The 12,698-nt window shown below is 39.1% G+C and overlaps 1 protein-coding gene across 6 annotated transcripts in view; it reads right to left on the bottom strand.

Annotated features, from left to right (window-relative positions):
• The window catches only part of LOC137625416 (ADP-ribosylation factor-like protein 13B), a 322,821-nt gene extending 317,545 nt beyond the window's left edge, over positions 1-5,276 (bottom strand). For 5 of the 6 annotated variants that reach the window (XM_068356324.1, XM_068356323.1, XM_068356325.1 and 2 more), the window contains exon 1: positions 5,144-5,276. In XM_068356324.1, coding sequence (XP_068212425.1) covers positions 5,144-5,205 — 62 coding nt within the window. In that variant the 5' untranslated portion in view covers positions 5,206-5,276. The remainder of the gene's footprint in view (positions 1-5,143) is intronic. The other variant, XM_068356327.1, reaches the window with a different exon arrangement.
• Between the last annotated feature and the right edge of the window lie 7,422 nt (positions 5,277-12,698).

The raw sequence follows: 12,698 nt of genomic DNA, 5'->3' as shown, positions 1-12,698 counted from the left end.
TCCTCCAAAGACGGGCACGGCTTGCCAGCTTCAACTGCCTTGATGACGGCCGCAAACCCCTTTTGCATAAAGGGGAAGGCCCTAGCCGGGGAGGATACAAAGGAGGGGTGTTTCTTGCTCAAGGCGGCAACCTTCGAGTTTGAGAACCCCCTCTCCTTTAAAGCAGCTGTCAAGGTGGCTTGAGCCTTGGAGTGATCTAGGATAATCACTTCCTTTGGTTCCGTCTCCTCCTTCGAAGCCGGCTCCTTCTTCAAACGGACATAGCAGTCCGGGTAGGCCCCTCTACTGGGCCAGAATTCCACCTCCTCAAGGGGAACTGAACCCAGTTTCTCCGACATGACGATCTTCCCAATCGTCATCGGCATGTCCTCGGCATATCTCCACGGGTTGGCATCCGAGCACAGAGGAAGGTCCTTAACGTTGAGCTTCTTTGGAGGTCCACGTGATGCTGTGATCTTCTGCATCTGGAGCTCCAAAGTAGCGGCCTTCTGATTATTCTCCCTCTGCATCTGTTGGATCATACCAACGATGGAAGAGAGAGCCTGTCCAAGCTCTGCTGGAAGAGCGGACGAGGTAGAGGGGATAGGTTCAGGGACCTGAACCGGCACGTCTGATGAAACGGGAACCTCTTCCTCCACAGCAATAGGATCTCGATCTTGCTCCTCGCCCTCTGCGAGGAGATCCTGCTCCGCACGATCAGACAAGTCGGACATCTTGTCGTCCAACTGGATGTCCTGCAAGGCGTCAGCGACATCCTCCTCCACTGGGATCTGGATCAGAGGGATCTCCGGCCGAGGCTGGGGAACAACAGCATCAGGGGAAGCCTTGGGAAAAAGGTATGCCCTCATCTTCTCGTTAGGAAGATAAGGTCCAGTGGTGTTTTTCTGAAAACCCCTTACCCATACACGAAGCCTCTCCCTCGCTGCATCTCTTGACTCCGCCGACCTAGGGGATTCAAAAGCCTCTGATAGCAGGTTAGTACATACAGCACATACCTGCGGATCCCAGTAACGATGTTCATCATTGGAGGCTGCACAAGCTGCGTGCCTCCTACACGAGGTATGTCCGCAAAAGTTCTTACTGCGGACATTGCAGAAGACACTATCACACTTCGGATGCTCCTCCTGTAAAAGAAGAAAAATTTCCATGAATATCAAGTGAATTTTAATTCACATGTAACAAATGAGTATTCAACAAAAGAATAAGGGAAAGACACCTACTTGTGAAACCCACACAAACACCTGTGGAAGCCCACCGGCCAAGTCACATAGTTAGTCTTTACTAGAATAACCAGAGAACGTATTTCCAAAGGAAATTAGGTGTAGCTCACACCTAAGGTAAAATAATACCATTCTGGCCAGGAATAAAAGAATTATCTTTTATCCTTGTAAGGCGACACCAGGTGATTATACCAGTAACACAAGTAAGATAGAAAAGACAGTGTTGTAACCTACTACATCATGAACTCCCTTGGTTGAATATACCACCAAGAGAGGACTGATACAGTACCTGAGGGTGGTGTGCCAGCCGGCTATTGCCGCTCAGCACCCCCCCCCCCCCCTTGTTTTCGAAAGGTAGATCTCAAGTACACAACATCAGATCACCTTTATTGGGGAGAACTCCAGAACCCATGCCTGAACCGGCCGGCAGTGGTTGCCAGACCGTAGCCACCCGGTTTGCACTGAGTTGCCGGCCATCATATTTAGTGGCCGGCTGACTGGGCAGTGTCGCGGGCCGGCCGGCAGCAGTAAACAAACCCTGCCGGCTGGCCCCCACACACTAGGCAGCACTCGGCTGCCGGCCCCACTTGTAGTGGCCGGCAGATGAGCAATAGACCGGCCGGCAAAGGTATACACCCAACGCCGACCGACAGCAAGAGAACTGGAGAACACCCCTCCCCACCGACGGCCGGCCTGTAGGCCGGCAGACGGCAAGGACAACACATACTAAGACAAAAGAGTGAGTGCCGGGTTAAGAGACTATAAGTCTCTGAGCCCGGCACCCGAAAGAGTGCCGAAAGGAAGGGGAAGACACTAAGTCAAGCTTCCTAACCGCTGCCTACTGAATTTTCAGACGGCAGCGATAGAGGGACCAAGAAAGGACCGGGCAGCACTCACAGTAATGGTCTCTGCCGGTCGGCACACTTTGCCGGCCGACAGGAGACCACGTCAGTTCCTCATCCCAACCTAGGCTAGGCAAGGATGCAGACGACTGACACAATGAACGGAAAAAGAGAAGGGAAGGACAGAGGGTCCTATCCAACCTTACCTTGGTTAAGGGTCATTCCCAACTAAGACAGTTCATCTCAGTTAGAGAAAGACCCGAGAGGGAGGCCGGCACTACTGGCTGCCTCCCACGAACCACGGCAAGGAAGGAATTGCCTTTCCAGAAAAGGGAACATATCCTGAGACCGGAACGGCAAGGACAGTCTGATGAGTCACCGAGTAAAGGGATCACTACTGGAACCCAACAAGGTGGACTAAGGGGGGAACCCTTAGTGCCCGAGTCAATCGGCAAGGGAGACTCTGCCCCATGCCAGACAAACCGGGCTCAGACTAAACACTGTTGTACTGTCACCCTCTGAACCAATACTGTTGGAACGGGAAGGTACAGTACTACCCCAGCATAGATATATTTGAAGATTAATTCAAATAAACCACTAGAGTTAAGCCTAAGGCTTAAACAGAGGGAAAGGGTTTGCCCCTTCCCCTAAGAGAAGGGAGCAAACGGGGAACAGATAATATTATAATGACCTAAGACAACCTAGCCTAGGCACTAAGAGAATCGATTACCTAATTCACCGAAACTCACATCAATACTATCTTGGAAGGTACTCGAAAAGGACTAATATGTATAACGTTGCCTAACGCTTAAAGCAATAATTTCACATTTGGAAGACTAATTATCATGCAGGAAGTACATAGGCCAACAACTAGCCTACGAAGACTAGTGTTGGTAGCCTTGGTAATTTCGCCAGGCACATTACTATCGCATCATAACAGAATTCCTAAATAAGCTAAGTAGCTAATATTTAAGCGCAAAGGGGGCTGGGAACGTCGCTCTTGCTAACAAATAAATCCTATTCTAGCGAGCGACAGCATCCATGATGCCTCCAGCAGGCAACAGCTCTTGTATCAAAGATAACTCTTTTAATAACTTTAATTTTAACCAAGAGCCTACATTTATACATAAAAGAAATAATACTCAACTTATCCGAGGCAGAAGAAGTTGGAGAAAGCATTATTAACGAGAAAATTCCAAGATTGGGTAGTAAACAGGGAAAATACACCGAGTCGTAGAGCTACGCAAAAAGGAATACAGATGGCGCCGTGAGCGGCGCAGGGCACGCTTTCGAAACGGGGAGGAGGGATGCCTTATGAACGGCTCCCCCCCCCTTTCTTATCGTTTTCGTTTTCTTGCCATTTTACCCCTACGAAGTGTTAACTCTATTCGGGGTATAGATTGCTATGAGGCGTGTCAAGAATACGTCCACTGATATTTACGATATCCCTAAGGTCTTTCTTAGGGATACTCGCTCCAGGAGTTAGAATTCTGGGTACCTGAAGGTAAATTCTCTGGGAATATCGCTGTAGTTGTAATATACCCTAGGAAGCTGCCCTTAAGGAACTTCCATCAGGACGACATGGCTTGAGCCCAAAAAAGTTCTATATAAACAAAGCATTAAAATTTATTTTTATATGTTTATAAAAAATGGAAAGTTAATCGAAGAGGCCTAATAAAGGCGGAGAGATATGAAATATATAGAGGAAAATCTATAACGTGATATAATTACTAAAAGCCTAAACATACTTCCGTCTAAGGGAAGGGTCGGCCATTTAAAAGTGAAAGAAAGTCCATACTATCTTTGCCACCATAATTAAATCTATCCAAAATGAGTTCAAGTTTCGAGATGAAGATAAAACACCTGCATAGCGAAAGCTCAAAACTAGAATAGTGTACTTCACCAATAGTTTTGAAAACAAATCCAGTTAGCACAGCGAATTAGTAGGTCTTGCCGGTAGCCCGACAGAGAGAAAATTGAGTTCTGTGTTTACATTGAGTACTGAATACCTGCCCGACAGATGGCGCTGTTGATGTACACCCCCTACCTGTACAGCGATCGCTGGCGGATTTTTAACGTAGAGTTTTCTGTCGAGCAACAGAGTTGCAGCTTATATAATCACCGGCTAAGTTTAATATTGAAAAATTGTTTTTTCTAGAAGTACATACTGTGCTTTCACTGAATTTGGCCTTCATTTCAACAGAAAATAAACCAAAAACCTGTTAAAACCTCTAAGAACGGGGATATAAAAAAAAAAAAACATGGTTTATGCTCCGCCGTTTGCTCGCAGAAAAAGAAAAACATCCAGCTCCTATGTACTGGCAAACGGTAAATGCTAAGCTGCACACGCTATCCCAATTGAGTATCATTTCTTAGATAATTAAGTTTTTATTTGCATTGAAAATAAGGGTCATTTTTTTTTTTCAAACATATGTTTTTCTATGGGAACCACCTGTCTTTTTGTAGAAAAAACTTTTTCCGTCCATAAGTGTAATAAAACCATGATTGCTCTCTTCTAACAACCAATTAATTTTAACTGTTCAAAGTTTCATCCTGAACAGACCTTTAGTGTTTGGTGGAGAGCGAGAAATAAATCCCCTAAAAAAAAGTATAAATTGAAATACCCAGTTTGAAACTTCAAACTAATTTATATAGCAAGTTAACAGCACTTTAAATTATACTAGGAAAATGTGTGAAGTTATATCCAAACTGTAACAGTTTATTGCACACTTTGTATGAGAAAACCTACAATTCCTTGCTACACATAAACCTGAAACGAGTTTACTTTAAGATTCTATATCGCGGAGATTTCACGACAAAACCAATATCAACAGCCACGCCAAAACTACGTGAAATAGCCCCTCTCGGCGTTCTCAAATAGTTTCTATACGACTGCAGAACAAGCCCAAACCTACATACAACCCTGGCTACATCCATTCCAATCATATCTCCGGTACAGTTGGGGTCAACTACTGTTATGTGCTAAAGGTTACGGGTACAACTAAGCCTGCCGGGATTTCATTTGTAAACCTCCCCATTATGATAAATATGTAATAATAACTACTCAGTCAGTCATCCTACCTTTTTTCCTTCTTAAGGCCCAGTAAGAGAAGACAATTACCCATGTTTGCTAACCCCAACATCAATGTGGAATCTTAATTTTTCACATTTCGATCTCCTCCGTGACGAACGGACGCTCGATCCTGGAATGTTTTGTTTACTTCGTAAAATCTTTACATCAGTGAACATCTGTCAAATGAATATTCTTCGAATACTATCATTTATCATTATATAGAATAATATAATAAAAATAATTGAATTATACAATTTAAAAAAAAAATACTTATTGTTAAAAAAGGCAGTTTCCAAAACAAATAGTGACAACAAGCCTAAAGTATTTTTGCGTTGCTCGATAAGATGTTTTTTTTTTACGTAGAGTTTTGTTGGAAATAATAATAATAATAGATATAATAATTTAGAAAACATTGTTGCAAGCAAAATTGTACCTGGAATAATAGAGCTTTTGAACTGAATAAAGGCCTCTCGGAATATATATATATATATATATATATATATATATATATATATATATATATATATATATATATATATATATATATATATATATATATATATATATATATATATATATATATATATATATATATATATATATATATATATATATATATATATATATATATATATATATATGTGTGTGTGTGTGTGTGTGTGTGTGTGTGCGTGTGTGTGTATGTGTGTGTGTTTGTGTATCATCAGATAGTCTACTGCAGGACAAAGATCTCAGACAGGTCCTTCCACACCGTCTGTTTATGCTCTTTCTATACAAGTCTGAACCCACACATTTTCTTTGGTCGTGGATCCATTACCCTTTCATTCCTTCCCCTGCCATGTTTGCAGTATCTAAGGACCAGTTCTGTTATTCTATTTTGTCAATCTATTATCTGTCATTCTTCTTTATCTTGCTCATGTCCCTTTCCCTTTCTTACTTGTTGTTCGAATACCTTCTACTTTCGTTTACTCTCGTATCCATGTTGTTCTTTTACTGCCTCTTAGTGTTATTACCATCATTATTCTTTCCTAAGCTCGTTGAATTGTAATTAGCATATTTTTTAAGGTTTTAGTAAGGCTATAAATTTCTTATGCATAAGTTAATACTGGTAAGACCATATGATTATGTAAATACTTTTATTTTCAGAAAAGGAGGCATATTTTTTTTACTTCTCATAATCTCACAATGTTTACCTAAAGCTCTCCGTCCTATGCTTATCCTTATTTTAATTTTGGTCTCATATGTGGAGGATTGTCTATTCATATATGTTGTACATATTATAATTATTATATGATCCAGAAACACCATTTGCTTACATTCTCACAATGAGCGCAAATGTATAGACGACGCAATGCATATAAATGAAATAGGATCCTATAATGCACATAAATGAAATAGGATCATAGAATAATTATAATATGTACAACAGATATAAATAGACAATCCTCTAATATAGACCTGCCTGCTCTAAGTACGTGTATATTCATTAACAATACCCAGAGGTTCGTCCATAACACTATTTGTTGTCTCTGGGCATTTTCTTTAAACATTGTCTTAGTTTTACTCATATTCATTTTTATTTCTACATTTTTTGTTTTCTCTATTTCATGATTCAATAGATAGAACTATGTCATCTGCAAACTTTAAGTTTTTAAGGTATTCCTCGTTAATATTAATTCCCACATTTTCCCGATCTAACCTCTTAAAAACTTAATCACTTGTATATTTGTTATGCGTATCGTCAAACATTTCATATTGATTATTTATCATATTTATATAGTTTAATCTATTTAGGCTTTTTTTTTTTTTTTTTTTTTTTTTTTTTGCTGATTTCTTTAATTTCAAAGACTTGAGACCTAATTTAAAAGAAGGATAATCATAGAATGAAGAGCTTTTGGTAAACAATAAGAGGTTATGAAATGTAAAGTACCACTTTCTTTAAAAAGAAATGTATTTAATCAGATTGTCCTACCAGTAGTAACTTACGCATCAAAAACTTGGAGACCATAATTATTCCTTCTATTACTCTTTTAGTTGCATTGTAACTAACATATGCTCTACGGCTTTAATGAGGCTCCAAGTTTCTGATATACTGTATAAGTTAATACTGGTAGGATCATCTAATTAAATACCTTTCTTTTTTAGAGAAAGTGGCATTTTAAGTTCCACAATCTTATTTTGTTTACCAGAGTTCTCCATCTAATTCTTATTAGAGGGTTATAAACATTGAGTTATATACATTGTTCATCATTTATTCTAAATATGGTTTATGTTCATTTCAGATTGACCGTAGTCATTGTTCAATAATAAAGACATTTGAATAAATGGACCAAGCTCTTATTTACTTATCCTTTTAATTACAGCTTCATATCCTGGGGAAACACTTACTGTCTGTCCTATATATGTATATTCATTAACAACCTATGGAGGTTAGTCCATAACCCTTATTTGATGTCTCTCTGCATTTTCGTTGAATATTATTCAAGTTTTACTCATAATCCTTTCCTGTCCCACATTTCTCCTTTCTCTATTAAGATCTTTGCGTCAATAGGCGTAGGAGGAGATGATGATCATCATCATCTTTTGCAATTCCTCCCATGATTCTCGAAACACAACTATGTCATCAGTAAATCTAAGTTGTTAATTAAGGTATTCCCCATCAATGTTAATTCCTATATTTTTCCTATTTAACTTTTTAACAAACTTCTTGTTACGGTTCGAATAATTCTTGTCCATCTATTATCTGCCATTCTCACAATTTGTCGTGTCAACGTCCATTTCTGTCTCTAATATGTTGTTAGAATGACCCCTATTTGGTTTGCTCTCGCACGCACACACACACGCACATGCGCACACACACACGCACATGCGCACACACACACGCACACGCGCACAAACACACACATATATATGTATATATATATATATATATATATATATATATATATATATATATATATATATATATATATATATATATATATATATATATATATGTGTGTGTGTGTGTGTGTGTGTGTGTGTGTGTGTTTAAGGGTATCGTGAACGGAAGGGTAAAGCTGTTACTTTTACAGGGGGATAGGACAACTATTTAAGAGAGCATCTCTCTCTCTCTCTCTCTCTCTCTCTCTCTCTCTCTCTCTCTCTCTCTCTCTCTCTCTCTCTCTCTTCTACACAGTTTGACTTCGTTGTAGGAAACTTATGGGTCGGGCACTTTTTGCAGGACAATGCACCAGCACACACAGCACATGAAACTCTACGGAAAATATGCGACATTGGCTTTGAATATGTAGACCACCCGTCATACTCTCAAGACCTGGTACCCTCCAACTATCATCTCTTTCCACAAGGGAAGAAACATCTAAAGGGAACGAAATTTCTTTCCGATTCAGAAGTGGTGCATTGCTCTGCAAAAAGAACTCAACTCATAGGTTTCCTACACTCCCCTGAAAACAGAACTTGTTCCACAATTTTCCTACAACGAAATCAAGCTGTGTATGAGAGAGAGAGAGAGAGAGAGAGAGAGAGAGAGAGAGAGAGAGAGAGAGAGAGAGAGAGAGAGAGAGAGAGAGAGAGAGAGAGAGAGAGAGAGAGAGGGGGGGGGGGCCGCTCTTTCTGCCCATCTTCTCCTAAATAGTTGTGTAAAAGTAGCAGCTCTATCCTTTCGCGATACTTAAAGCCAGGAATTCTTCAGCAGCCCCTCGTATATATAGTCATTACTTATTTCATCATTAATTTAATTCATTTTAATTACGACCATCATCATCATCATCATCATCATCATCATCACCTCCTACGCCTATTGACGCAAAGGGCCTCAGTTAGATTTCGCCAGTTGTCTCTATCTTGAGCTTTTATTTCAATACTTCTCCATTCACCATCTACTTCGCGTTTCATAGTCCTTAGCCATGTAGGCCTGGGTCTTCCAACTCTTCTCGTGCCTTGTGGATCCCAGCAGAATGTTTGGGGAGTACGAAGATCATGCCCAAACCATCTTCATCTCCCCCTCACCATGATCTCATTCACATATGGCATTCGAGTAATCTCTCTTATAGTTTCATTTCTAATCCTGTCCTGTCATTTAACTCCCAATATCCTTCTGAGGGCCTTGTTCTCAAATCTACTAAATCTATTGGAGATTGTTTCATTGTCATACCATGACTCGTCCATAGAGTAACACCGATCTCACTAGACTGATATATAGTCTGATTTTTTTTATGTAATTTCATGCGATTTAATTTCCAAATTTTACTTAACCTAAACACTTTGTGATTTGCTTTTTTTTTTTTTTCAATCTTTCAATAAACTCTAATTTTAAGGACCCTGTATTGGAGATCAAAGTTCCTTAATACTTAAATGATTCATCTCATGTTCCTAAAGTTATATTTCAATTTACCGTGAAATAAATTATTTAAATACTTCATCTTCAGGAAAAATATTCCGTATCTTTTTTAAATGTCACAGAATTTTCTTCTATAGTAATCTATATTCTGAAATTAAGCTTTTATAAAAAATACACATTTCTCTTTTGTTCTTCAGACATCACCATGAACTTCCTTGGAATATCATAGGCTATAGGGCACGTCCCTATTATCACCATCTTGTCATTCATCTTCTATAGTCTGATTAATAGAGAAGAAAAATAGATAATATTGTGATGTCGGTGTCGGCATTTTTCGACCGTTATGTTTGTTTACATTGGTCAAACCTCGATATCGGGTGCGTTTTTAGCAAATTATTGGATTTGTCGTCTAAGTATACAAAAATCTGTTGCGCAACAGCGCAGAATAACTGTACTTAATATTGGATAGAGAATGACGATAGATTTTGCTTATATGTTGCAAGTGAAGGTGTTGTTCTTCCAAACAGAATTTATCCTGTGCAAATAACGGTGCCAGAAAGCAGGAAGTAGCTTCCTCAGTTTGTCATGTTAATCAGATTTTACAATGTTGCGTACACACATCTATAACTGTGACGACAAATGACTGATGTACATTCATAGACTTCGACATTACTAGAGATGTAGATGTTTACTATCGAATATAGTTATATATATAAAAGGTTTAATTTAATGTCGTTACTCTTCTTGAATTATTTTATTTCAATAGTTCATTACTTTTCTTGTAGTGTATTTATTTCCTTATGTCCTTTCTTCAATGGGCTATTTTTCCCAGTTAGAGTTCTTGGGCTTATATCATCCGGTTTTTCCAACTATGGTTATAGCTTAGCTGGTAATAATAATGATAATGATACGTCTAAATATGAGGAAACAACTTTGTGTTAGAGAGAGAGAGAGAGAGAGAGAGAGAGAGAGAGAGAGAGAGAGAGAGAGAGAGAGAGAGAGAGAGAGAGAGAGAGAGCTCACGGTCGGGCACATACACACCCAGAGAGAATGTTATGTAAAACTCATACATCATCGTCATCACCATCTCCTCCTACGCCTATAGACGCAAAAGGCCTCAGTTAGATTTCGCCAGTCGTCTCTATCTTGAGCTTTTAATTCAACACTTCTCCATTCATCATCTCCTACTTCGCGCTTCATAGTCCTCAGCCATGTAGACCTGGGTCTTCCAACTCTACTATTGCCTTGCGGGGCCCAGTTGAAAGTTTGGTGAACTAATCTCTCTTGGGGAGTGCGAAGAGAACGCCCAAAACATCTCCATCTACCCCTCATCATGATCTCATCCACATGTGGCCCTCGAGTCATCTCTTAGGGCTCGGACAGACCAAGCGCGTTGAGCGGCGAGGTTAGCGGCATGACTCGGCGGCAAGCCAGCGACAAAATGTTGGGTGGCCACACCGGAACCGCCACACCTCTCTTGCCTCCTCACTACCAGCTGATAGCCTTCCTCGTAAACATGACGATGGTGTTTGAGTAGGAAATTATTTCCGATTGAAAATCGTTATTTTAATCTGAACTATAAATTACACAAGAGTCTGGATTCACGATTTTAATAAACAGAGAAGGGAAAATAAGTTAATTTTGAAATTAATGTTGCCAGTCTCGTTTGTACGGCGACAGATTGAATGAATATCTGCATATTTCACAAGTCTTTAGATTCTTTGATGGGAACATCCTTCCTGGATTCAGATTAAAAAAAACAAACGTCGAACTATAGGCAACCTCAATCTCTTTTTTACCAGCTGTTATAATTGCTTCAGATATGATAAAGTTCACGAAAAAATCATTGACCCTTTCATTCCAGAATTAACTAGCATTTGCGTATGATATATTGTTTAAATGTACTTACGATTCTTTTCACATTTGAAATTTTCTCTATATCTTATATATATATATATATATATATATATATATATATATATATATATATATATATATATATATATATATACATATATATATATATATATATATATATATATATATATATATATATATATATATATATATATATATATATAACAAAATGGTGATTAAATAGGTTGCAAAGCACAAAAAAGCGTAGGCCTACCCACTATTTTATTACCATCCATTTACAGTTGATTTCCATAACTTCCATTTATTTAATTCATTTTTGCTCTCCGAAACACCTCCCAATAAATTGTTGATTAGTAATGGATGAAAACGAACAATTGAACGCGTACCCCTTCAGGAACTGATGAAAAATGGCGTAATCTTGGGTGAAGACGCTCAAGCCGCCGCGATTTTTTAAAACATGAAACGTAGTCTGGCGGCAACTGCAGCGGCTTGAGGCTTCCCGCGCCTCCTATCTGGCCACCTACATAAGATACCTAAGGTTTCAATTATCAGCTGGAACCTCTTGCCGCTAACCTCCCTGCTAGCCACGCTTGGTCTGGCCGGGCTCTTATAGTTTCATTTCTAATCCTGTCCTGCCATTTAACTCCCAATATCTTTCTGAGGGCTTTATTCTCAAATCTACAAAATGTATTGGAGATTGTTCCATTGTCATACCACGACTCATATCCACAGAGTAACACTGATCTCACTAAACTGATATATAGTCTGATTTTTATATGTAATTTCAGGCGATTTGATTTCCAAATTTTTCTTAACCTAGCCATTGCCTGATTTGCTTTTTTCAATCTTTCACTAAACTCAAATTCTGAACACCCTGTACTGGAGATCAAAGTTCCCAAATACTTAGATGACTACTTCATTAATGTTATTTCATCTTCCATTGCATACTCCGTTCTCATAATCTCTATCTTCCTTCTATTTATCTTCAGCCCAACCTCGTGTGATATTTCATGCATTCTGGTAAGCAAGCTTTGCAAATCCAGTGGTGTTCTGCTAAGAAGGATAGCCTCATCAGCATGCTCTAGGTCTGCTAGATTCCTATCACCAATCCAGTCCAATCCTTCTCCACCATCTCTGACTGCTCTACATATTACAAAGTCCATGAGGAGGATAAACAACATGGGTGACAACACATTCCCTTAGAGTACTCTGCTCTTCACTGGAAACTCACTTGATAAGACTCCATTAACATTAACTTTGCACTTGCTATGCTCATGAACCGACTTAATCAAATTTACATATTCAAGAGGAATTCCATAATAACTCAGGAATCTTCACAAAAT

Source organism: Palaemon carinicauda, chromosome 32 (assembly GCF_036898095.1).
Source record: "Palaemon carinicauda isolate YSFRI2023 chromosome 32, ASM3689809v2, whole genome shotgun sequence".
Taxonomy (NCBI): domain Eukaryota; kingdom Metazoa; phylum Arthropoda; class Malacostraca; order Decapoda; family Palaemonidae; genus Palaemon; species Palaemon carinicauda.
Note: the sequence above shows the minus strand (reverse complement) of the source record. Positions and strands in the feature narration are given on the sequence as shown.